At 49.6% G+C, this 26,859-nt stretch overlaps 2 protein-coding genes across 12 annotated transcripts in view; one reads left to right on the forward strand and one right to left on the reverse strand.

Moving 5' to 3' along the window:
* Positions 1-21,323, forward strand: part of MAP4K1 (mitogen-activated protein kinase kinase kinase kinase 1) — a 68,613-nt gene extending 47,290 nt beyond the window's left edge. The window contains exons 20-32 of the mRNA XM_083515821.1: positions 5,468-5,544; positions 5,906-5,990; positions 7,258-7,334; positions 7,710-7,770; positions 9,513-9,618; positions 10,983-11,041; positions 12,593-12,696; positions 15,399-15,573; positions 16,028-16,096; positions 16,699-16,782; positions 18,624-18,694; positions 19,758-19,813; positions 20,944-21,323. Of these exons, the coding sequence (XP_083371947.1) occupies positions 5,468-5,544; positions 5,906-5,990; positions 7,258-7,334; positions 7,710-7,770; positions 9,513-9,618; positions 10,983-11,041; positions 12,593-12,696; positions 15,399-15,573; positions 16,028-16,096; positions 16,699-16,782; positions 18,624-18,694; positions 19,758-19,813; positions 20,944-21,013 (1,094 nt within the window). The 3' untranslated portion in view covers positions 21,014-21,323. The remainder of the gene's footprint in view (positions 1-5,467; positions 5,545-5,905; positions 5,991-7,257; positions 7,335-7,709; positions 7,771-9,512; positions 9,619-10,982; positions 11,042-12,592; positions 12,697-15,398; positions 15,574-16,027; positions 16,097-16,698; positions 16,783-18,623; positions 18,695-19,757; positions 19,814-20,943) is intronic.
* Positions 21,324-22,425: 1,102 nt separating this feature from the next.
* RYR1 (ryanodine receptor 1) overlaps positions 22,426-26,859 on the reverse strand; it is a 208,177-nt gene continuing 203,743 nt past the window's right edge. For all 11 annotated transcript variants that reach the window (XM_083515697.1, XM_083515696.1, XM_083515703.1 and 8 more), the window contains 2 exons: positions 26,255-26,306; positions 22,426-23,645 (listed from right to left, as the gene is read on the reverse strand). In XM_083515697.1, coding sequence (XP_083371823.1) covers positions 23,550-23,645; positions 26,255-26,306 — 148 coding nt within the window. In that variant the 3' untranslated portion in view covers positions 22,426-23,549. The remainder of the gene's footprint in view (positions 23,646-26,254; positions 26,307-26,859) is intronic.

A 26,859-nucleotide genomic window follows, 5' to 3' on the forward strand; every position in this document is an offset into this window, starting at 1 on the left:
ATGGAGGGACGGGTGGGCGAGCGAGTGAGTGAGTGGCAGCCGCCAAGCCTTGGCCGAGAGCCAGGAAGGGCCTCCCCGGAGGAGGAGGAGGAGGAGGAGGGAGGCGCAGAGCGGGAGGGAGGGAGGGAACCCCAGGGGTCATCTAGTGATGGTGCCCCAATCGAAAATTTGACTTAAAAAAAATAAAAAATCTTTCAAATTTTTTAATTTTTCCCGCGGCACACCAGGCAACATCTCGCGGCACACTAGTGTGAATCATCCCCAGAGAAAAATCATCCAGATGCCCCAAACTCTACGGCCTCCCCAAGATACACAAAGAAGGAACACCACTCAGACCAATAGTCAGCTCCATAGGCTCACCTCTACAAAATCTCGCTAAATTTCTCGCTAAGCAACTTCAGCCCTATGCAGAATCCATCTCTTCACACGTTACAAACTCCTTCCAGTTCATAGAAACAATAAAGAAGCAAAACCTACATCCCGATGACCTACTTGTGAGCTTCGATGTTGTATCTCTCTTCACACAAGTGCCCATTAATGAAGCCTTGACAGCCATTCAAAACAAATACAATCCCCCCGAATACATCCTGGACCTGACCAACCACTGCCTAACCAACACGTACTTCATCCACAATGGACAAAGATACAAACAGATAGAAGGAGCACCTATGGGATCACCCCTCTCACCGGTCATCGCAAATCTGTACATGGAACACTTTGAAACCAATGCTTTAGACAAGTCAGAACACAAACCCAAACTTTGGCTCAGATATGTTGACGACACCTTCGTAATTTGGCCACACGGGAAAGAAAAACTAGATAGCTTCCTCACACATCTCAACAGCCTACACCCCAAAATACAATTCACTATGGAAATAGAAGCCAACAACCAGCTTCCCTTCCTTGACGTCCTAATCTACAAAAAACCTGATGGCTCCCTAGGACACACTATCTACCGGAAAAAAACACACACCAACCGCTACTTACATGCTCAATCACACCACCACCCTGCACAAATAAACTCCGTAGCCAAGACCCTCATCTCCAGAACCAAACGCCTGGCTGACAAAGACCACTTGACAACTGAGTTACAGAATCTCTCAAATGTGTTAATCGCCAATGGATACCAGCAAAACAGGGTTACGAAGCTAATCCAAAAAGAAACACCCCCCAAAAACCAAGACACAGAAGAAAACAATGGCATGGCCCTCCTTCCTTATATCAAGGGCACTACAGATAAAATTAGCAAAATCCTCCATAAACACAATATCAAAACAGCCTTTTGCACCAACCAAAAAATAGCCAATATCCTCAGAAACCCCAAAGATAAAATCCAGTTGGAAAACCAAGGGGTCTATGAAATACCCTGCAAAGTCTGCCCAGCCACGTACATTGGACAAACAAACAGACGAATAAATGCACGTATCGCAGAACACAAGAATGCCGTCAAAAAAGAAGAAAAATCTTCCTCTCTTTTCCAACACATGAAAGAAACAGGACACGAAATTAATTTTGCAGATTCCAAATTGCTCTTTAACATGGAACATCACCACAAGAGAATAATCATGGAAGCCATCGAGATAGAGAAACACCCTCACAACATGAACAAGCGTGACGACACGTCCCGCCTGCCAGACATCTGGAAATTAGCCCTCCCCACAAAAACCGACACCAGATCCAGAGGCACACAGAACGCCACCACCAATCAACCACACCAGACCCAAACCCAGACCCTCTCCACAGATAAATTACAGACACCATCCAGTAACCAAACCATAGTGGCACCTCCGGATGCTGCACCCCCCTGCAATCCCTACACAGATCTGGCTGGCACAGGGCACAAAACCACAGCTCGCCCCTATACACGAAGCCAAGCCAAAGCACAACTAAGTGCAGTACAGCCATCTTCCCAGAAAAACTCTTCACAAATTCAAGAGGTCAAGACACGAAGGCTTTAGCAACTAATCCACACCTAATGACCCACCTAAGTGGTACTCAGAATATCACTCAAGTAATCACTCAAGATATCCCTCAAGTAATTAAGGAACAAAAGAAGAAAAGAACACTAGCCTGGGAACTTCCCCTCTGCCCAGAACTTTTGAGGCAATACACCACACCCCTCTACAGTATTTATAGGAACTCAAACACTGAGATCCCGCTCTGTTCCAGTAACAAGAAGCCGAAAGCACCAGCCTGAAGATGACGAGTGAGACCTCGTCGAAACGTCGCCTAGACACCCCAACTTTTACACGGGAAGACACCCGAGGACACCAAAACCTGCATTCCTGTACCCGTGAAAATCTACGAAAACAAATATCTCACCTCTACGGGGAGGAAACCTTCCAGCTGACAAGAACCTACGAGAAACTAGAAATCCGAAGAGCCACCATCTTATGTGATCTCTTGTTCCTACGCAACTGCCGAGACAACAACTTAATTCCCACATGCTTCCAACTTAAATTCCACTCTAAAACCCCAGCTACCGAAAGGATCCTGAAACGAACTGAACTATCCCTAATCAGAAACGAACTACATAAGAAAAGATACCTACTAAACCAAACCAACAAAGATCTGCTCACTCTTCACCTCAAACTCTGTAACAAAATCCACCCTGCACTCTGGGACAAATGCAAACAACTAGCCGTCTGGAGAGCTGAAACTGAGACCTCACATAAGACAGACACACACACCAACAAACTCCACAAACTAGAGAGACGCCAGAAGCCCAGCCACCCTCCACAACAACCCATGAAACAAACAGTACATAACATATCAGACAGGATCCTCACCTCAACTGAAACCAAAGTACTCTCCAAAGGTTTCAACTTTGCAGTTACCCCGAGACGCATCCCCACGGAAAACATCATATGCGGAGTCGAAGCTAGCCTAACCAAAATCAACCCAGATGAAGCCAATAAAATCAGACTTGAAGTCACCAACATCCTCTGCTCCAGCAAACCACCCAGAAGCAATTTACACAAAGAAGAACAGAAAGCACTCACCAACCTGAGGAAAGACAACAACATAATCATTCTCCCAGCAGACAAAGGTAATGCCACTGTTGTGATGAACACATCGGACTACCAAGCAAAACTATCAAATCTACTCCAAGACCCTACCTACCAACCTATAAAAACAGATCCCACCACCTATCTGGAAAAAACCACCAAATCCAAAATAAAAGCCTCTCCTATCAGTGAAGAAATCCAGCTAAGAATCATCCCCAGAGAAAAATCATCCAGATGCCCCAAACTCTACGGCCTCCCCAAGATACACAAAGAAGGAACACCACTCAGACCAATAGTCAGCTCCATAGGCTCACCTCTACAAAATCTCGCTAAATTTCTCGCTAAGCAACTTCAGCCCTATGCAGAATCCATCTCTTCACACGTTACAAACTCCTTCCAGTTCATAGAAACAATAAAGAAGCAAAACCTACATCCCGATGACCTACTTGTGAGCTTCGATGTTGTATCTCTCTTCACACAAGTGCCCATTAATGAAGCCTTGACAGCCATTCAAAACAAATACAATCCCCCCGAATACATCCTGGACCTGACCAACCACTGCCTAACCAACACGTACTTCATCCACAATGGACAAAGATACAAACAGATAGAAGGAGCACCTATGGGATCACCCCTCTCACCGGTCATCGCAAATCTGTACATGGAACACTTTGAAACCAATGCTTTAGACAAGTCAGAACACAAACCCAAACTTTGGCTCAGATATGTTGACGACACCTTCGTAATTTGGCCACACGGGAAAGAAAAACTAGATAGCTTCCTCACACATCTCAACAGCCTACACCCCAAAATACAATTCACTATGGAAATAGAAGCCAACAACCAGCTTCCCTAGTGGAACAGAGCGGGATCTCAGTGTTTGAGTTCCTATAAATACTGTAGAGGGGTGTGGTGTATTGCCTCAAAAGTTCTGGGCAGAGGGGAAGTTCCCAGGTTAGTGTGCCTTTTCTTCTTTTGTTCCTTAATTACTTGAGGGATATCTTGAGTGATTTCTTGAGTGATATTCTGAGTACCACTTAGGTGGGTCATTAGGTGTGGATTAGTTGCTAAAGCTTTCGTGTCTTGACCTCTTGAGCTTGTGAAGAGTTTTTCTGAGAAGATGGCTGTACTGCACTTAGTTGTGCTCTGGCTTGGCTTCGTGTATAGGGGCGAGCTGTGGTTTTGTGCCCTGTGCCAGCCAGATCTGTGTAGGGATTGCATATATATATATGTTTCATTTGTTTCTGCAACCACTGGTCTGTTCAACTTTCGCCTTTGTTGTTCTGTATGAAATATTTTTCCCTGTTGTTATCCACACTCCGACTATTCCATTTTCAGTTTCTGCTCACAGGAGCCATAATACGTCACATCACAAACAAAGAGACGCCATTAGATTCCGAAATTCCCCCCTGTCATCTCACTCCATCTCCCAGCATGCTGGTTCCTCTGCAAATACACAACAACTCCAGTCCAGAATTATTTCCATCCTTCCGCTGAGGGTAGCTGGCAGAGTCCTCACCCAGTTAATATTATAATTAAACCACAATGACAGCAGAATGCTCTTCCAGGCTCGCTTGTGTATTTCAAACAGTTGGTTTTCAGGGGAGATTTACCAGGCAAAACTGTAAGTACAAATATATCAAAGGAGAATAATAAAGGCTCACCTCGCCCTGGGGCTTTACAATTAGTCCATCAATTAATTATTATTATTATTATTGCATACCCACAGCCCTGACTATAAAGTAAGGCTGCATACTGAACCTTACGTACCTGGGAAGAAGCCCCGCTGAATTCAGCGGGTCTTACTTCTGAGTAGGCATAGTTCAGATTGCAAGGCAACACGATGACCAAATACAATGATACGATATCATTATACACTCTTTATATAATATGAAATATACGAAATCAGATAAACAGAAAACTTACGAATCTCTGAAAGTCACAAAATATGCACTCTTAATGGATTTCTCTCGGAAAGCCTTTGAAGACTATGCAAGTCTCTGAAAGAAGCAATGTATTAGATTCTTATCTGGCAAAAACAGGCTGTAAAGCTTTGTTTATGGCGTCCAATACTGCCAAAGTAGTTCATAAACAGACGTTGTGAAGAGTGATTCCGGGTATACCCACTGTTTCGTGGAATTCTTCTTTAGCACAGCAGAAGGATACAGAAATGCTTCATAAACCCATCTATATGGTGAATGGAAGAGTATAACAACAATTGCTATGGAGCAGTGTTCATAAAGTTATGTAGTCAACATGGGGGTTAAATTGTTTGGTTAATAGCTCAGATTGCAGCAGACATTCTGCACCTCCCATCCTGTGACAGGCGGGGAAGGCTCCCTCTTTCTGGCCAAACGTTACCTGAAGCAGCCACATGGGGTCATTCAATGGTACAGTTGGCTGCTGCTGCTTTCGGAACCAGTGGAGTCAAGGCTGATCCTCACCTTTCTCTCTTGCAGTTCCTGAACTGCGGCTGACTCCCCAGATCCATGGACCTCCCATCCTTCCCCGCAAGGCAGAGAAGAAACAGAAACCTGTGAGTGCCTTGATCATCCACCCCTGTATTCCCCAAATCGGCCGCGTTGCCTGGGGACTCGCCTTTGCTCAGCGCTTCCCAGCAGAGAGGTGACGGTGGTTTTCCTTGCCGCATCCCCTTTGCCGGGTCGCTGCGCTGTGGGAACCACCGCTTGAGGCTTCCTTTGACTGCTGGCTGGGCTTTCTGCCTTTGGCTCGGAGGGGCTCAGAAGTCGAACCTACCTGTGCTCTGAAAATCCCTTATTTTGGCTGCTGAGCCCTTATTTTTGAGGCTGTTGGTTCCTTATTTTCAAATCTGTAAGTTGACAGCTATGCTTTCGTCGGTACTGTCATGGATAACTGTTGCCTCCTTCTCTCCCCAGGAGAGGGTGCTCTTCAAGAAGGTTTTCAACGAGTGCCCCTTACACGTCACCTCGGCTACTGCGTGGACCCACCCAAACAGCAACGGTAGGGCATGGAGGGGCGAGGTCTGTGTTGGGGCCATTTACTGGGCAGGGGGGGGGGGAAACGGGAAAGCTGAACAAAACTCAAACAATCACGCCCGTCTCGTAGAGTGACTTTACACCAGTTTGCTCACCAGTGCTCCACACTGGCTCCAAGGTTCTAGTTTTCACTATTGTGCACTATACCATCACCCCACCTGCCCTCTCACACTTCCCTTTGTGCTTGTGCCAATCCGCTCACTGCCAAACTCCCCCTTTAGGTGGGGTTGCCATATGTCCTCTTTTTCCAGGACATGCCCTCTTTTTCCAGGATTAAAATGGCTGTCTGGGTGGACTTTTTAAAAATTTGGCAAAATGTCCAACAGAGTCATGTGGGTTGGGTTGGGTTTGGTGGGAGTTCTAGTCTGAAAATCTAGAGGACACAAGGTTGGGGGAAGGCTGTTCTGGTGCTTAGACTCAGAACTGAGGCACCTGGCTAAGCTAGTCAGCTGAGAGACTAGCAGAGACTCACAAGAGAGCAGTGTCTTAAACTAGCTAGTAAAGGTGCAGTGGTACCTCAGGTTAAGTACTTAATTTATTCCGGAGGTCCGTACTTAACCTGAAACTGTCCTTAACCTGATGCACTACTTTAGCTAATGGGGCCTCCTGCTGCCGCCACTCCGCCGGATCGCGATTTCTGTTCTCATGCTGAAGCAAAGTTCTTAACCTGAAGCACTATTTCTGGGTTAGGGGAGTCTGTAACCTGAAGCGTCTGTAACCTGAGGTACCACTGTAAAGGGACCCTTGACCGTTAGGTCCAGTTGTGGCTGACTCTGGGGTTGCGGCACTCATCTCGCTTTATTGGCCGAGGGAGCCGGCGTACAGCTTCCGGGTCATGTGGCCAGCATGACTAAGCCGCTTCTGGCGAACCAGAGCAGCGCACGGAAACGCCGTTTACCTTCCCGCCAGAGCAGTACCTATTTATCTACTTGCATTGGTGTGCTTTCGAACTGCTAGGTTGGCAGGAGCAGGGACCGAGCAACGGGAGCTTACCCCGTCACGGGGATTCGAACCGCCGACCTTCTGATTGGCAAGTCCTAGGCTCTGTGGTTTAACCCACAGCGCCTCCCTACAAGATCTTGGAGAAGGAGTCTGGGAGGGCAAGCATTAACACCCCACTGCCCGTAAGGAGAGGCCATATGTACCTGCTAGACCATGGGTGGGCAAACTAAGGCCCAAGAGGCTCATGCCCCATTTAACTCCCAGCTGCATTTCCTCCCCCATTTTTGCAGAGCTGCACTTAATTCTGGGGGCAGAAGAAGGGATATATGCCTTGAACCGGAGCGAGGCAGAGCCCACCCTCGAACTGGTAAGATTGAGGAGGTGCTGTGGGGGGGGGCGGGGGTCCTGAAGGACAGGGAATTTGATTGTGTGGAGGGATGCAAAATGGAAAAAAGGACCACTGAGCTTTGATGGCATGCCAGACAAATTCTGAGCCGATATCCCTTAGCGTACATCAGTTATCCCCCAAAACACATAATAAACACCACCACTTTGCGGAAACAGTTGAAGACTATTATTATTATTAATTGAATTTATATACCGGCCTATACCCGGGGTCTCAGGGCAGAGGGAACCAGGTGAGAGGAGCCACCACCAAAAAGGCCCCGCTAAACAGTTTTCATGTTCCATTTTCCATATCCTGACTCCTGTTTCTTCTCTCCCTCTCTCATCCCTGCCACAGCTCTATCACAGCCGCACAACTTGGGTTTACTGCATTGGGAACGTCCTCATGTCACTTTCTGGTGAGTTGATCCCACCAGGATAATTTAGAAAGCCAAGTCAGAGCAGAATGGAGAGGGATAAGGGAAGCGTTCTGGGTGTGTGGAGAGGAAGGCTTTGCAGGGCAGAGGGCTGGATGGGCAAGACCAGTTTTGATGCCTGCAAGTATGAAATATACTCGGGAGTCGAGAGTGGATTTCATGCTCTTTATTCAGCTCATGGTGGTGAGGAGGAATGGAAGTTTCCCCAGAATGTCTGCTTTATATACATTATTTACACAATAGGCCCCACGTGATTGGCTAATTCTGGGATTCTCCTGTAGGCCAATCGGGTTGTGGATTCACTTCCATCTGGAGCTGGATTGGGTGGCTCCTGTGGACCAATCAGACTGCTGCATTCTGGGTCCTATTGTTCTAGAGCCAATCAGACTGCTGCATTTTGGATCCTATTCAACTCAGTACATAACAAAGTGCTAGGATAAAACTCAGGTGGGGCTCGGGAACAGTGTGGGCTATGCCTGGCTGAATTCTGGTAGAAAATCCTCAGCATCATTAATAACCAAAGAACTTTGCTGGATCGGACCAAAAGAGACCTTTCTAGTTTTCTCATAGTGGCTACCCAGATACCTCGATAGGAAACATCAAGGCATGGGAGCAGCAAATAATCATTTGTTATTGATTTGCTTATTTTGCAAATGCAAAAACTGCATTGCAACCCGAGACCACCAACACAGTGTGCACAGGATAAAAATTGAGCACACACGAAATAAGAATTCAAAAGACAACAAAGTCGCCCCTGCAGATGCACAGTTAAACATTTCACAAATGGCTAACTGATGCCTCTGTGGATGCAGTCTTAAAACAAAAAAAAATTGTGGGAATCTTCAGGGATCCAGGAGAGGATATATTATTTGGTTATAGCCTTTCCAACTTGTGTTAACAAGTTCACAATTTAGCAGAGTAACATTCCCCTTTTTAAATTCATAGCGGATGCGTTTGGTCAGGCTCGCTAATAACTGTTCTGGTATTTTCCCCTTATTCCCTCATAAAAGATAAGACACGACACAGTCTTCTATAAAAGTATAAAAAGAGTTTACTCACATTCTGTTCACAATCGGATCCCAGAAGGCAGACTTAGCTTAGAAAAGTAACATACACCTGGAAACTATCTCATAAGGATACAGTTCCTTTGTCTTCTCTTGGCTGGAGGCCAAGAGAGCATCTTTGACTAAGCAGATGTTGCTTCTTCGATGCATGTAGTCAAAGAGAGAGAGATGTCTACCCTGCCCTGTGCTTTTGTCCTTACCTGCACAGGTGAGGCCACGCCCACCTCTAGTCACATGCAGAGGAAGTCTATCCCAGCCCAGAAGGAAACAGGAAGCTTACCTGCTGGCTGGACAAACATTCCTCCCCATGTGTAAACATGTTCACTCTAAGAATGTTGTATTTGACTGCTCTTGTGTTTCACATCCCACAAAAATAAATAAACCATCAGCCGGTTGCCTGAACTTCATGATGCAAGGCACCTACCTGATTTCTAATCCTTTCCTGCTCAGATAAACTGCTTCTGAGCTTGGAGGCTCTGTTGGGCCACCTTGACTGAAAGCTGCAGACAGGCCACCCCTAGCTAGCTTGCTCTTGGGAATACCACCTGCGAGGCCTGAATGGTGTAACTAGCCATACACTTGGCTGATTATGCCCGCTTGAAGCAGCAGCAGCACTGATCCTTTTTTATTTCCTTGCCCTCCTCCTCCCCCTCTAACCAGGCAAGGCCCCCCAACTCTTCTCCCACAACTTGCCGGGCCTCTATGATCAGAGCCGCCGAGACCAGCGCCCCGGGATCTACATTTCCCCCCACCGGCTACTCCCCAGGTAACCCACGCCAAGAACTGGGGGACAAGGGCAAGGAGGAGCGCGAGTGCATGTGAGAACGGTTCTCCTTTTGCTCCGGCTCCCTCAGCGCAGTATGGGGGTGCCTTCTGGTAGTTCCTTCACTACAAGAAGTGAGGTTACCGGGAACCAGGCAGAGGGCCTTCTCGGTAGTGGCACCTGCCCTGTGGAACGCCTTCCCATCAGATGTCAAGGAAATAAGCAACTATGCTACATTTAAAAGACATCTGAAAGCAGCTCTCTTTAGGGAAGCTTTCAATGTTTAAATCTGTATTGTGTTTTTAATGTTCGATTGGAAGACGCTCAGAGTGGTTGGGGAAACCCAGCCAGATGGGCGGGGGTATAAATAAATAAATAAATAAATAAATAATATTATTACATGGATGGCTTTGGATTCTAAACCTACATGGTGGGTGCATGGTTGTGCCATGTAGGAGAGAAAGAGAGAATGAGAGAGAGGGGAATGGGCGGAGCTTGGAGGGGTTTAGCGGGAAGCCACAAAGTGCATTTCCCCTATCTGGTCGTCTCAGCGCTGCCCTCTGCTGGCTGGAGGCTTACAAGGTTGCTTATGCCCAACAAAAAATTCAGGTGTGCAGTGGTGCCCCGCAAGACGAATGCCTCGCAAGACGGAAAACTCGCTAGACGAAAGAGTTTTCCGTTTTGGAGGTGCTTCGCAAAACGAATCTCCTATGGGCTTGCTTCGCAAGACGAAAATGTCTTGCGAGATCCTGCGGGGTTTTTTTCCCTTCTCCCCCCCTTTTTCTAAGCCGCTAAGACGCTTATCAGCTGATCCGATAAGCTGATAAGCTGCTAAAAGCTGCTAATAGCGCTAATCCTCTAATCCGTCAATGGGCTTGCTTCGCAAGACGAAAAAACCGCTTGACGAAGAGAATCACGGAACGGATTCTTTTCGTCTTGCGAGGCACCACTGTATTCTGCAGCATGTTCTCGACGCATTAATTTGTGCATTAGCAGTGGATTCCCCCATGCTTTCTGTGTAGTGAGCTCTCAGGTGGTGGTTGCCAGATTTTCAGCCAGCCCCTGCAGCTGTGCCTTTAACGGTGCCTTGGTAATGATACAAATTGCGTGGCAATTGTAGAGAAGGTCATAAGCAGCATAGATGGTGAAACTTATGGTCTAAAACTGGCTGCGCTACAGGCAAGAGGAAGCTGAGATGCAAACCATCTCGCATTCCGCCTCCTACTGAGCCCTGGGCAGGGTCAGAGTTTGCAGCTAACCCTAAAAATACAACAAACCTCTTGTCATCTCTGGCTCACCATTTGCCACTTCCCACACATGCCCATCATGGCCAGCCGACCATCAATCCTTCTTTCCTCCCTCCTCAGGAAAAACATCGTCACCACCAAGATCCCGGATACAAAGGGGTGCCAAAAATGTTGCACAGGTGAGTGCCATTCCAGCCCTGACCTGCAGGGGGAGCAGCGCTCCCATTCTCACACCCCAACCCTTCATGGTCAGGTTCATTGTCTGGGCTCACGAAATCACACCTATGGGAATTTCGACCAATTCCAGAATAAGCAGGGAGGTAGGGCTGCCATTTTCAGAGAGTGGAAAAATCCAGATACAAAAGTTACTGAGTTGTGGGGTTTTTTAGGGGTGGGGTCCAAGTTGTTGAGTATGCTGGTCAGTAATCACAGAGTTCAAAGTTGGAGCTAACTCTTTATTAGCAAAAACACGATCTCCATGGACCATAGCTGTCAACCATCCCTTATTTGGTGGGAAAGTCCCTTATCCCAGCACTGTGTCCCGATGATGTCCCTTAAATTTCCCGGGTTTCAAAGGAAGCAGCTCCTCTCCTTCCCTCCCTGACGGCCAGGGAGGAGGGAGGCTCCAACTCTGTTGCTTGGCTGCGTTGCTCACCCAATAAGGAGTCTCAGAACGACTGGGGGGTGGAGCTTGCATGCCTTGTGCCGATCAAATCGGCTGCGTTGCCTGGGGACTCGCCTTTGCTCAGCGCTTCCCAGCGGAGAGGTGACGGTGGTTTTCCTTGCTGCATCCCCTTTGCCGGGTTGCTGCGCTGTGGGAACCACCGCTTGAGGCTTCGTTTGGCGGCTGGCTGGGCTTTCTGCCTTTGGCTCGGAGGGGCTCAGAAATTGAACATACCTGTGCTCTGAAAAGCCCTGATTTTGGCTGCTGGTCCCTTATTTTCAAATCTGTAAGTTGACAGCTATGCCACGGACTTGTTTGAGTTTTAGGCCTAATCAGAGCAGCTCATTGCCGATGGTCTTACTCCAAGAAAATCAGTTGCCGAGACTGTAAGTCCCTGCCTCTCCAGGGCTTTTCCCAAGCAATTGGAGACTGTGCCTGCATTCAGCCAACCTATCCTCTGCCCTTTTCATGCCTTTCCTGGTTTTGGGAGACGATTCTGGACTTCTCTCTGCCACAGACTCTCCCTGCCCATTAAGCCCTGTCCCTTCTTCAGCTTCCGACATTTCCTCCTCCCAGTCTTCTCCCTCCAACCACTCACTGTGGTCTCCACCCCAATCGTTCTGCCCGGACACTGAGGTCCAGCGCCGAGGGCCTTCTGGCGGTTCCCTCATTGCGAGAAGCAAAGCTACAGGGAAGCAGGCAGAGGGGCTTCTCGGTGGTGGCGCCCGCCCTGTGGAACACCCTCCCACCAGATGTCAAAGAGATAAAAAATCTACCTGACATTTAGAAGACGTCTAAACTGTTCAGGGAAGTTTTTAATGTGTGACAGTTTAATGTATTTTTAATCTTTGTTGGAAGCCGCCCAGAGTGGCTGGGGAAACCCAGACAGATGGGCGGGGTACAAATAAATTATTATTATTATTATTATTATTATTATTATTATTATTATTATTATTATTATTCCCTGGCTCTGAGTCTTCTTCCCTTGGGCGTTCTCCAGCTGGTTCCTCCCACTATTCTTCTGTATCCCACCATTCCCAGACAGCCTGTTCCTCTTTTCTTGCAGCCAGGAACGCACAGACCGGCTGCTACTACCTCTGTGGGGCACTGGAGGCTGGTGTGGTGTTGTTGCAATGGTACGAGCCCATGCAGAAGTTCATGCTGGTCAAGGTAAGGGCCTTTGCCTCCACGAGAGGGAAGAGAAGGCACAGTGAATGCTTTATGGCACCGGCAGAAGCCATGCTAGCTTCTGACCGGATCCTGGAATGTCCTGTTTTTTGGTCTTGAACTCTCCTGCGAATCAGCTGCCTCTTACGAGAGCTCGGGACCAAAAACCAAGCGTCCTGATTATGATCAGCGGGATGTTGGAGGGCATGTTATGGTAGGGTTACCAGACGTCCCTGTTTCCCGGGGACAGTCCCCAGATTTGTGAATAAGTCCCCAGACAAATTCCATCCCTGGAATGTCCCCGGATTTAGAATCATAGAATCATAGAGTTGGAAGAGACCACAAGGGCCATCGAGTCCAACCCCCTGCCAAGCAGGAAACACCATCAGAGCACTCCTGACATATGGTTGTCAAGCCTCTGCTTAAAGACCTCCAAAGTAGGAGACTCCACCACACTCCTTGGCAGCAAATTCCACTGTCGAACAGCTCTTACTGTCAGGAAGTTCTTCCTAATGTTTAGGTGGAATCTTCTTTCTTGTAGTTTGGATCCATTGCTCCGTGTACGCTTGTCTGGAGCAGCAGAAAACAACCTTTCTCCCTCCTCTATGTGACATCTTTTTATATATTTGAACAGGGCTATCATATCACCCCTTAACCTCCTCTTCTCCAGTCTTCTAACATTTCATCTTCCCCACCCCCCCAACCACCAAAACACAAACAGTGAAAACCCCAGGCGGCTGATACATTGAGTATACAATATTCAATAATATACATATTCAATAATATTCAATAATAACATATTCAAATTAACCATATGTACACTTCTATAATACCTTAACACTCCTCCTTCCACAAGGTTTTTTTAACTTTTAACATTTTAATTGCCCCAAATTTTTCAAACCTACTCAAATAATTCAATATCTTCTCAAACCAATCCTCCTCTTTCTCACTTACCTTAAACCCTTTCATTCTATGTATCTTCACAGTTAGGTATTCTAAAATAATATTATTATTCAGTTTTTTCCTCCATTGGTTCACCCCTAGCTCTTCTGCATTTTTCCATTTACTCGCTATAACCTGTCTGGCTGCAATTACCATCAATTTTATCCATTTGCATTCCTCTTTTGTTTTTAATTCAGTCCCCGGATTTCATCTAATGTCCCTGGGAAACACAGTCTCAGCAGCCTGGAGCAGTTGGCTCTGGCTGGCTTCAGGAGCTGCTTGGAAGTCCCCATATGATGGTGGTGCAGGGGCTCAAAGATGCAGCTTCCTGGCTGCTTCCACCTTCCCTGACCCCAGCAACTAAGTTGAAAAGGGAGGCTTCATGCTGCCTATCGGAGCAGCCTCCCAACTCCTACTTGAGCCAGTGTGGTGTAGTGGTTAAGAGCGGTAGTCTCGTAATCTGGGGAACCGGGTTCGCGTCTCCGCTCCTCCACATGCAGCTGCTGGGTGACCTTGGGCCAGTCACACTTCTCTGAAGTCTCTCAGCCCCACTCACCTCACAGAGTGTTTGCTGTGGGGGAGGAAGGGAAAGGAGAATGTTAGCCACTTTGAGACTCCTTCGGGTAGTGATAAAGCGGGATATCAAATCCAAACTCTTCTTCTTCTACTTGCGTGCAAGCAGGAGCGGAGCGGGGATCTCTCAGCTGTGAAGGGAGGCTTCACGTGGCCTATCAGAGCTTGGAGGGGGCAGGGATCTCTCAATTAGGCAATGGGAAGGCTCCCTTCCCAGCGGAGGGATCCCTGCCCCCTCCTGCTTGCACGCAAGTAGGAATGAGATTGGGGCTGCTCCGATGGGAAGGGAGGCATTGTGCTGCCTGAGAGATCCCTGCCTCCTCCTGCCTGCACGCAAGTAGGAGTGGGATTGGGGCTGCTCTGATGGGAAGGGAGGCATCGCGCTGCCTGAGCCTCACCACTGCCGCCACTCTCAGCCCTCCTTCTCCGCCTTCCATGCCTGACCCACCGCGCACCGCTTCCCCACCACCACCAAAGAACCAACAACCCAGGGGATGCCCAGGGTCATGGAGAAAGGAGACAGAAGCCTCGGAGGAAGGGGAAACGTGGTGGTTGAGCTCAAGGCGGCGGCCACCCCTCTGCCGCCACCATCGCTGTAGCATCAACGTCCCGAACATTTATTTTTGTTTTGTTTAGTTTCGCCCGACTCTTCGTGACCCAATGGTCCAGAGCACGCCAGGCACTCCTGTCTTCCACTGCCTCCCGCAGTTTGGTCAAACTCATGCTGGTAGCTTCGAGAATACTGTCCAACCATCTCGTCCTCTGTCGTCCCCTTCTCCTTGTGCCCTCCATCTTTCCCAACATCAGGATCTTTTCCAGGGAGTCTTCTCTTCTCATGAGGTGGCCAAAATATTGGAGTCTCAGCTTCACGATCTGTCCTTCCAGTGAGCACTCAGGGCTGATTTCCTTCAGAATGGATAGGTTTGATCTTCTTGCAGTCCATGGGACTCTCAAGAGTCTCCTCCAGCACCATAATTCACAAGCATAAATTCTTCGGCGATCAGCCTTCTTTGTGGTCCAGCTCTCACTTCCATACATCCCGAACGTAATATTTATTTATTTTATTTAAAGTGTCCCCGGATTCATTGAAAAAAATCTGGTAACCTTAGGTGGCTTCGACGATGGCAGCCACTCTCCATGCAGGGCTACTTCTGCTGGCTTGTCCAAGTACCCTTCACTTCCTTTCCCAGTATTTCGACTTCCCGCTGCCCTCGCCGCTTCCGGTCTTTGAGATGCTGACGTCCCCCAATGAGGAGTATCCAGTGGTCTGTATCGGGGTGACCAAGGGCCCCCCAGGACAGGCAGTCCAGTTCCAGATCATCAACCTCAATTCCCTCACTTCCTGGTTCATCGATGACGGCAGCAGTAAGAGCACTTGCAAGTGTGTGTGTGTGTGTTTGCAAAAGCATCAGGCTGCGGGGAGATCCAGAGCTGGAGGGGCTGTATTCTAATCCAGAATGGTTGTGGCTAGGATTTTTGTTGGAGGGGGGGAACCAAAGTTGTGGAGCTTTCCTTGGGAAATCGCGGGGGGAAATACCCCATAAATAGGAAATTGCAGGAGGTATGCTTTTGCTGGACGGAGTGGGTGGGGTGCGGAACCCCAGATAATTGAGTGTTTTCAATGCTTTTCAATAATATTTGTGGATCCAGCCCCCCCCCCCCGGCTATACCCATGCCCAGAGAACAAGGACTGGGAGCAGGGTGTGTGGTTTGCCGACCAAGCAAGAGCTGGTCTGGCTGCCATGAAACTCAAAATGCCATATATATATATATATATATAGATAGATATAGATATAGATATAAACACATTTCTCAACAGAACCTTTGTGTACTGGCCCGGTCCAGGTGACGCAGCTGGACAGCAAGACGGTGATGGTTCTGATGAACAGTAAGTACAGCGAGAGGAGGCGGTTGGTGCGTCGGCAGAGTGTCACCTTCGTGCTTTCTTGCAGGCACCAAAACGATCTGGGAGCGGCCACCGAGACCACATAACACCGGTCTTGAAAGACCTACATTGGCTCCCAGTATGTTTCCGAGCACAATTCAAAGTGTTGGTGCTGACCTTGAAAGCCCTAAACGGCCTCAGTCCAGTATACCTGAAGGAGCGCCTCCACCCCCATCGTTCTGCCCGGACACTGAGGTCCAGCTCCGAGGGCCTTCTGGTGGTTCCCTCACTGCGAGAAGCCAAGTTACAGGGAACCAGGCAGAGGGCCTTCTCGGTGGTGGCGCCCGCCTGTGGAACGCCCTCCCACCAGATGTCAAGGAAATAAACAACTATCTGACTTTTAGAAGACATCTGAAGGCAGCCCTGTTTAGGGAAGCTTTTAATGTTTAACAGACTACTGTATTTTAATACTTTGTTGGAAGCCACCCAGAGTGGCTGGGGAAACCCAGCCAGATGGGCGGGGTATAAATAAATTATTATTATTATTATTATTATTATTATTATTATTATTATTATTATTATTATTATCTGCTTTGTTTCCCCAGGGAGTCTCCGGTTTGTCAGCCTCGGAGGCGGACTGCTTCCGTGCCCCCCAGAACTCGCCTTTGACGTGGCGGTGGAGTCAGTCGGTGGGTCCCTTCCGCCTGCCCTCTCCAGCCCCCCCACCTGCTTGTTCTGCTTAAAGGGTAAAGGGACCCCTGACCGTTAGGTCCAGTCGCGGACGACTCTGAGGTTGCGGCGCCCATCTCGCTTTACTGGGTGAGGGAGCCGGCATACAGCTTCCGGGTCATGTGGCCAGCATGACTAAGCCGCTTCTGGCGAACCAGAGCAGCGCACGGAAACGCCGTTTCCTTCCCGCTGGAGTGGTACCTATTTATCTACTTGCACTGGTGTGCTTTCAAACTGCTAGGTTGGCAGGAGCTGGGACCGAGCAACAGGAGCTCACCCTGTCACGGGGATTCGAACTGATGACCTTCTGATTGGCAAGTCCTAGGCTCTATGGTTTAACCCTCAGCGCCACCCGCGTTCCTTGTTCTGCTTTACCTGGAGCCTATGTTCTCTTCTCCTTCTCTTCCAAGTTGTTTCTGAGTGGGTCCCAGAGAAAGTTGTGTGTCAGGGTCCTGATACCAACAGCTTTGGTTCCCCAGAGCGTCTTGGTGGCAGCTGTTAACTGAAGGGCTAAACGATTTATTTTCCCCCAACCTGCTGCCCCTTCATTCCTGTTCTCTGTTTGGGATGGTGTGCTCTCTGGGCCACGCAGTGGCTTGATCGCTGCGCAAGATATTGTGCTAGGTTAAGCTTTGGGGTTAGGCCCTTTTAGCTTGAGGATGTTAGTGCTACTTCGGAAGATTTTCCTCCCGACTCCAGAGAAAGCTGTGTTAACGGAGAAATGTGAGGGCTCCCTTGGACAAAAGACAAGGACACCAGCCAGGAATACCAGAGCAAAGCAGCAGCCAGTAGGCTTGGTCTTGATTGAAGACTGTCGCGACAGGACTCCCACCTGCCACCAGGTGGAACAAGATGGAAGCCCCAAACAAAAGAGCCCCCAAACTTTTATTAGCTGCTCATCCCCATGTTAAGTAAAGGTAAAGGGACCCCTGAGCATTAGGTCCAGTTGTGACCAACTCTGGGGTTGCAGCGCTTATCTCGCTTTATTGGCCGAGGGAGCCGGAGTACAGCTTCTGGGTCATGTGGCCAGCATGACTAAGCCACTTCTGGTGAACCAGAGCAGCGCACGGAAACGCCGTTTACCTTCCCGCCAGAGTGGTACCTATTTATCTACTTGCACTTTGACGTGCTTTCGAACTGCTAGGTTGGCAGGAAATCCCCATGTTACCCCCCCCCCCACTACATCACGGTTACATCATGAAAGGGGAGGTCTGGTGGCTGTAATCTGAGCATCCTGGACCCTGCCCCATGGCCCCCCTTGCCCTCCACCAAACACCCATCAAGTGTAACAAAAGAGATATTTACATTTCCCTGTTTCCCAGCCAAGTTAATCACACCCTTTTGTCTTCATCTGGGTTTGTTATTTCTGGACTGGCTACCTGTCTGGCCCTCAGGTATCAGGATGCCAGTGATTATCACTCAGGCAGAGGGGCTGCTGAGTAGCTGAGCTCACCTGTCTATATGAATTTCTGAAGTTTTCCCAGTGAGCCGGTACATAGATCCATTTATCAGTGAATTCTTACATTTGGTATCGTGCAGCAAAGGCCCTTTGAATAGGCAGGAAGAAACTGTGACGAAGTGTTTTGTGGGGACAAATCACAAAAGTCACAAAAGCGATTGTGCTGATTTTGGTAGTGGGCTGCGTGTGCACGATATCTGCTGGAGGGGCAAACCCCCCCAACCTATACATAAATTCCTGCAACAGCTGCATCTCCAAGCCCAGTGTGAGGCATCCCAAGTGAAATTGGGGAAGGCGACTGTGACAGACTCTGAGTTCACTTTTGCCTCTTTCTCTTCACAGCGGTGGTGCGGAACTGTGTGCACGCCTTTTGGTGTCACGGTGTGCAGATGTGGCCTCTTGGATCAGGACAGGTACAGAGGAATCCCTCCTTCCAGCATTGTGTCAGAGCAGGGCTTCTTGGGAGACCAGGCCAAAGGTCCATAGAGGGAGGGTGAATTCCTCACTTCCCGCAGTCTCAAACCCCTTCTTCCCCTGTTTTCTTGTGGACGTTCTGTCAGGCCAAGGTGCTAAGTGGGTTCTTATTTCCTCTTTCTGGAACCCTCCATCTTCCGCCCTCCCCTGCTGTCGCTCTCTCTACATTTTGTTTTTGCAGAAATGAGAGTAAATCAAGCAACAAAACGCCAACCTTGCAGGGTATCCTTGCAGAACAGTTTCCAGCTCAGTAGCTGCTCCTCCCGTTTCTCCCAGACCCTTTACCCTGCTTGTTGCATTAGAATAGTCCTCTTATCTGCATCCAGGGTGTGCCCCCGTTTCCCTACACTTGATCCCAGAGGTATAAGATCAGGGGTTGGCAACCTAAGGCCCGGGGGCCAGATGCGGCCCAATCGCCTTCTAAATCTGGCCCATGGACGGTCCGGGAATCAGAGTGTTTTTAAATGAGTAGAATGTGTCCTTTTATTTAAAATGCATCTCTGGGTTATTTGTGGGGCATAGGAATTCGTTCATTATTTTTTTCAAAATATAGTCTGGCCCACCACATGGTCTGACGGAAGGTGGACTGGCCCACGGCTGAAAAAGGTTGCTGACCCCTGTATAAGATTCTTGGCACGAGGTTAAAGGGATTGAGGTCTGGTTGTTGCTTCCCAAGCAAACTTAGACTGGCTCCTTTTGTTTTCCTTCTGCTGGCAGGCTGAGACCTTTCTGCTCAGACAGGCCTTTGCAAAACCGAGGAGCAGATAGTGCCGACCACTGGGCTGCCATCAGGGCAGAGTAGATTTTAATTGCTGGTTCTAAATGGGTTCTGGAGAATTTTAATTATTGTTTTAAAACTGGTTTTTCTTTTATTACATTTTAAATTTTGCAATGATGTTTTTGAATGGTGCAAGTCACCTTGAATCCCAGCTTGGGAGAAGGGTGGGAAACAAATACATTAAATAATAATAATAATCCTGACACAACCCCACGACTTCTCAGTTACAACAGGAGGTGCAGGATCAGCGCTGGACTTTCCGTTCAATAGGAACCTCCAGGTAGGTTTCAGAGGGATCCAATTTTACAGTGGTGCCTCGCAAGACGAAAAGAATCCGTTCTGTGATTCTCTTCGTCTAGCAGTTTTTTTCGTCTTGCGAAGCAAGCCCATTGAAGGATTAGCGGATTAGCGCTATTAGCGGCTTTTAGCCGCTTATCTGCTGATCGGATCAGCTGATAAGCGGCTTAGCACTATTAGCGGCTTATCTGCTGATCGGATCAGCTGATAAGCGACTTAGCTGCTTAGAAAAAGGGGGGGGGGGGAACCAGCAGGAACTCGCAAGACATTGTCGTCTTGTGAAGCACCTCCAAAACGGAAAACTCTTTCGTCTAGCGAGTTTTCTGTCTTGCGAGGCATTCGTCTTGCGGGGCACCACTCTATCTGTATATAGCAGATGCAATGACAACCACCATCTAGGTTTGGGACCCCAATGTGCCTTTGGTCACCTTGGCACTTTGCTTGGTACCCATCAAAGCCCCCGTGCCCCTTCCAGTTCTATTTAATTTTTCATTTAAAAAATATGGGTGGTTGTGTGGTTGGGAGTATTGCCCCTCTTTGTTGGGGCCACCACATTTTTCCCCCATCCATGCGTTATTTGTGTTGTGGGGTGTCCATTGAATTTGAGCATCACTAGTGTTTATTCTGTGCCATGGGTATTCTGGACTCTTTATCCAGGTCTGCCCCGATTGAGAAAACCTTCACGGCTTACTGGGCTCCCTGAGCAGCTGTGCCAGCCCATCTGGGAGGGTGTACCCCACGATCTTGGGCAGGTTCATGCAGGGAGTCTCAGTCTGCGGCCCCCTGTGATGGCAGAAGCCTCCTGCCCCCTCAAAAAGACCACCATCTAAACAGCCGCTCACCTGTGCCCTGTGCCAGTGTGATGTAGTGGTTAAGAGCGGTGGACTTGTAATCTGGTGAACCGGGTTCGCTTCCCTGCTCCTCCACATGCAGCTGCTGGGTGACCTTAGGCTAGTCACACTTCTGTGTAGTCTCTCAGGCCCCCACTCACCTCACAGAGTGTTTGTTGTAGGGCAGGAAGGGAAAGGAGAATGTTAGCCACTTTGAAACTCCTTAGGGTAGCAGATATCAAATCCAAACTCTTCGTCTTCTTCTTTTTCCATCCTCTGCCAGCACTGTCGTGTTAGAGACCCGGCCTGTGGGCGATCCGAACTCTGCCAGCAACCTCTACGTGCCAGAATGACACTTGCCCCCCATCCTGCCTACAAGTGGAGCATGTGTGCCAAAATGCCCCCTGCCACCCTTTCCCTGTCTCCGACCCTCACAGGCATGGAGAGCCTTAAAGGAGGAGCTGGGGGGTGAGTGGGTGAGAGGAGCCAGCCTGTCTCAGCACTGGTCAAGGGCCGCTTAGCGTTGTGTCGTTCAGGGCCACTGGGCCTGCCTTGTGGCCCCCTTCCCAACAGGCGCAGAGCGACACACCAACCTCCTGGTTTCATGGGTCTTCCTTTTACGTATCACACCCGCCAGTAAAAAAGCAAATTTTTTTTAAAAAAGCGTTCGTTTGTTGCTTTCCTCGGAGCGGGCGCAGTGCAAGGAAAACAACTGGGGAGCACTGGAGTACCATGAAATATGAGCCAACCATGTCGGGGAGCCCTTCCGTTTGAGGGTGGGCAAAGGGACTGGGAGGGCTGGTGCAAGGAGTCTGGATGCAGGCTGGTCAGCGACAGGCTTTGCCATTTGAGGACCGATTCAGGCTGCACCTCTGAACCAAATCAAGAACTGGGAATGCCAATCGGGAAGTGAGAAGCAGGAACTGACACCAGCCTTGTGCAGCTCGGAAAGACAGGGAGAGGCTGCATGTGTGTTTGTGGCCGTCTGTCCTGGGCTTGCCGGACCTCCAGGTCTGACCTGAAATCTCCAGGTTTGCCTAACCCTCTCCAGGCGGAGGACTTGACTCTCTAGGGTGGGGAGAGTTCCAATAACAACATAATAATTAAGAAGACTGTGCATGCAGCTTGCAAGAGTCAGATGGGCAGGTAAAGGGTAAAGGTAAAGGGACCCCTGACTGTTAGGTCCAGTCGTGGCCGACTCTGGGGTTGTGGTTCTCATCTCGCTTTACTGGCCGAGGGAGCCGGTGTACAGCTTCCGGGTCATGTAGCCAGCATGACTAAGCCGCTTCTGGCGAACCAGAGCAGCGCACGGAAACGCCATTTACCTTCCCGCTGGAACGGTACCTATTTATCTACTTGCACTTTGACGTGCTTTCGAACTGCTAGGTTGGCAGGAGCAGGGACCGAGCAACGGGAGCTCACCCCGTCGCGGGGATTTGAACCGCCGACCTTCTGATCGGCAAGTCCTAGGCTCTGCGGTTTAACCCACAGCGCCACCCGCGTCCCTCAGACGGGCAGGAGCCAGCTGCAAATTCTAGCATAGACACTCAGGGTGGGTTTGGGGGTGTCTTTCCTCCTCCACCTCCCTCTCCAAATTCACCTCTACCTCTAGGGCCTCCTCACCCCATGGCATCATCAGGGGCTACCCCCTAGATCTCAGGGCATGGGATGCTTCTGACCTGGCAACCCAGCTGTTAGAAACCAGGTGTTGCTAGAAAGGAATTTCATTGGCTGCACGCAAGGAAGACACGCACTCGTCGGCCAGTTGCAGCAATCTATGGTTTTATTGGCAGGGAACCAAGCTGGCCTGGTGAGGGGCGGGGGAGGGGACAGAGTGGCACCCCCCCCGCCCACCCCCCCAGTAACAGGCCTGGCTTGTTTTGGCACTGGCAGTAGACATGGAGGGTAACAGGATGGATCCGGGCAGGAGGGGAAAGGGGCCACTGCTTCCAGGAAAGGAGTGTGATGCACAATCAAATCCTGGTGCCCCCCCGGCTCCCCCCCCAATGCCCTCTCACACACACACACTGGGGTAGAGTTTCTAGGATGCCTCCCCCAGCTCCATTGGCACAGAGGAGCCCAGGCACCACACAAACCATAAATAGCACGAGCCCCACAGATGAGACACAGATTTAAGGGGAGGGCAACACAGCAAGGGGCACGGAAGCAGGGGGGGGGGCTGCGTTGCTGGCAACCCCAACTCCCCCCCATGTTTGGGAACCTGGAACAGGGTGCCCACACCTCCCTCTCTCCCTCCTGCACTCACAAGCTTGCAGCGCCCCCGCCTGATTGCTAGACAACTGACAGACAGCAGCAAAATAACTCTCCTTCTCCTCCTCATGAATCTAAAATAGCATTTGGCTCCCCCCCCCCAAAAGACCCTCCCCTCTTGGCTTGGGGAAAGAGTCCATAAAAGGCACTTGAAAGTGGGGGAGCCCTTTGACCCTAGAAGGGAAGTATTGCATGGACCCCCCCACGGGACGGGAAATGGGTGGGAAGAGTTACTGGCCGGGTGCGGAACTCTTGGCGGCCCCGGGTACAAGCCGGCATGCGCAGCCCTGAGCCAGCGGATCGCTTTCTTTCTCCAAAGGGCAGAAATACTCGCCGGGTCTGGAGAGAGCCAGGCCTGGCTGTGGAAGGGGGAGGGTTGGGGGGGATATAAAGGCGGTGGCGGGCAAGGCAGCCCCCGCACCACCCTTGCTCTTGCACAACACTTTTGGAAAAGGAAAAAGGTCGGATCAGGTGTGCCACCCCCACCACCCCCACTCTGAGGCACCATCGCTGCTGCCTGCCTCCCCCTTGCCGCGGGCAGGGGGGAAGAAGGCGAGGGAAGACGGGTGGGCCCAGAGCGGGTGCCTCCTCCGGGGCACAGGGCGTGGAAGGGGGCCTTTAGCCAAGCTGGTCTTCATATTGCTTGCGGAAACAGTCGCCGGCCGGGAAGAAGTCCCAGCTCCGCTCCTGGTACATCTTCCAGACGTAGGACTCCTGTGGGAACAGAGGAAGAGGCCGCTGAGATGGACTAAGAGAAAGGGCAGCATCCCAAAAACCAATGGGGAGGAGGGCATCATCATCATCATCATCATCATAAATGATTTATACCCCACCCATCTGGCTGGGTTTCCCCAGCCACTCTGGGCGGCTTCTACCAAAGTATTAAAATACAGTGGTCTGTTAAACATTAAAAGCTTCCCTAAACAGGGCTGCCTTCAGATGTCTTCTAAAACTCTGGTAGTTGTTTATCTCTTTGACATCTGAAGGGAGGGCGTTCCACAGGGCGGGTGCCACTACTAAGAAGGCCCTCTGCCTGGTTCCCTGTAGCTTTGCTTCTTGCAGTGAGGGAACCGCCAGAAGGCCCTCGGCGCTGGACCTCAGCGTCCGGGCAGAACGATGGAGGTGGAGACACTCCTTCAGGTATACTGGACCGAGGCCGTTTAGGGCTTTCAAGGTCAGCACCAACACTCTGAATTGTGCTCGAAAACTATTGCCCGCCTCCCGCTCCTGTTTCGAAAGACGTCTTCAGATGCATGTGGCCTGCAACGGTAGGGCGGTTTAGGGTGTGAAACTTCCATTTTTTGCAAATTTATTCAGGTCTTAAAAATATCTTTCTGGGTGTGAGGAATTTAAACCTGCCGGTTTCTTTTGCAATCGGACCGTTTTTGGCTTGGAAAGTCTACGTTTGAAAAGCAGCACATAAACTGGTTTCGGAAAAACCAAAGAATTTTAATTTTACCTTCTGAAAATGTCAGGTAATGCTAAATAAATAAATAAATAAATAAATAAATAAATAAAATTAATATGCAAGTACTTGGCAATCATTTTTAATTATTTCTGCGCAATTTCGCACACGTTTAACCTACCATGCAAAAGTAAATTATATTAATTTAACCAAACTTATCTTTTGAATTTCCAAGCCACGTCACAGCTTTTTAGCACCCCTTATTTTTGGAATGTGAAAAGCTGAAAAATTCAACACGCCCTACTTACTGCAGCTGCCTTTACGGTTTCTTGGTGCTGCCCCTGACATGGGACTAGGCTGGGGGGGGGGGCAAAGTTCTGCTCCCTCTTTCCCCATCTTGCCTCCAACGACCAGTTCTCTATCCCAAACCTTTTGCCTCTGGAAAAGGCGAGTGAGCTGCCTTAAGGAATGAATCAGGAGGTGTTTGGGGGGGGGGGGTTTGCCTTCTGGGCAACTTTCTGAAGGCTAAATGCCAACAGTGGGTGGGGCCAGGGGCAAAAGTGAGAGGAGGGACAAATTGAAAACTTAGCCTCTCGTACACCACGGTTTTCTGCGCACGCTCACACTCCTCCCTGTTCTCCGCCGAGCAAGTAAGAGGCATGGTCAGAGTTCAAGGACAAAGCCCAGCAAGGCAAAAACACTGGGGGCTCCATCCCAGTGAAGCCAGAAGAGGGGTGGAGGGAAGTTAATTCGGATAAGAAAAAATTTAAAGGAGAATAATATTGTTAAGTCATTTTGGACTCACAGCTGTCCATGGAGGCGCAGGTTAATTCTGTGTCCAGGGCGGCTGTCTACCAGCTCCATCTGGTACTCAGGCTGAGACCCTACCTGCCCGCATACTGCCTTGCCAGAGTGGTGTATGCTCTGGTTATCTCCCACTTGGATTACTGCAATGCGCTCTACGTGGGGCTACCTTTGAAGGTGACCCGGAAACTGCAAGTAATCCTAGACTGGTGACTGGGAGTGGCTGCCAGGACCACATAACACCGGTCCTGAGAGACCTGCATTGGCTCCCAGTACGTTTACGAGCACAATTCAAAGTGTTGGTGTTGACCTTGAAAGCCCTAAACAGCCTCAAAGGCCCAGTATACCTGAAGAAGCATCTCCACCCCCATCGTTCAGCCCAGACACTGAGGTCTAGCTCCGAGGGCCTTCTGGCGGTTCCCTCACTGCAAGGAGCAAAGCTACAGGGAACCAGGCAGAGGGCCTTCTCGGTAGTGGCACCCTCCCTGTGGAACACCCTCCCACCAAATGTCAAAGAGAACAACAACTACCAGACTTTTAGAAGACATCTGAAGGCAGCCCTGTTTCGGGAAGCTTTTAATGTTTGATGTATTACAGTATTTTAATATTTTTTTGGAAGCTGCCCAGAGTGGCTGGGGAAGCCCAGCCAGATGGGCGGGGTATAAATAATAATAATAATAATAGTAATAATAATAATAATTTTCTGCGCACGCTCACACTCCTCCCTGTTCTCCGCCGAGCAAGTAAGAGGCATGGTCAGAGTTCAAGGACAAAGTCCAGCAAGGCAGAAACACTCAGGGTCCAAATAGGGTGCTGAGGGCCAGACCATAGCTGTCAACTTTCAGATTTGAAAATAAGGGATCAGCAGCCTCGAAAATAAGGGATCAGCAGCCTCACCTGTCCTGGGGACAGTCTACGGGATATCTAACAATCTGTAATAGCAGCGGGAAGTGGCGCTGGAATAAGGGAATTTCCCACAAAAAAAGGGAAGGTTGACAGTTATGGGCCAGACAGAGAGGGCCTGGGTTCCCCCACTGACCCTTCCTTAAAGTGACAGGTGCCTGTCACTTCTCCCCTACCTCCACTTCTGTTAAGATTAGGGCTTCCCCCTCACCTGGCCAGTGTGCTCCGTTTCATCCTTGTTGATGAGATACATGAGGAAGAACCTGTAGAGGGAACAGAGGCAGAAAGCAATGAGGTCAGAGGCTGAGCTACAGAGGTCTTCATCCAGCCTTTTCTCAACCTTGGGTCCCCAGATGTAGTTGGACTACAAATCCCACCATCCCTAGCTGCCAGGGCCAGTGGCCAGGGATGATGGGAGTTGCAGTCCAACAATATCTGAGGATCCCGGTTGGAGAAAGGCTGCCTTTAGTCCATTGCTTTGGGGAAGAGGCAGGTCCTGTGCTAGGAAAGGTAAAGGTAAAAGGACCCCTGACCATTGGGTCCAGTCGTGACCGACTCTGGGGTTGTGGCACTCATCTCGCTTTACTGGCCAAAGGAGCCAGCGGACAGCTTCTGGGTCATGTGGCCAGCATGACTAAGCTGCTTCTGGCGAACCAGAGCAGCGCACGGAAACGCCGTTTACCTTCCCGCCGCAACAATACCTATTTATCTACTTGCACTTTGACGTGCTTTTGAACTGCTAGGTTGGCAGAAGCTGGGACTGAGCAACGGGAGCTCACCCAGTCACAGGGATTCGAACCGCCGGCCTTCTGACCG

This window comes from Podarcis liolepis (genome assembly GCF_965112155.1).
Source record: "Podarcis liolepis genome assembly, chromosome: 7".
In the NCBI taxonomy this organism is placed as follows: Eukaryota; Metazoa; Chordata; class Lepidosauria; order Squamata; family Lacertidae; genus Podarcis; species Podarcis liolepis.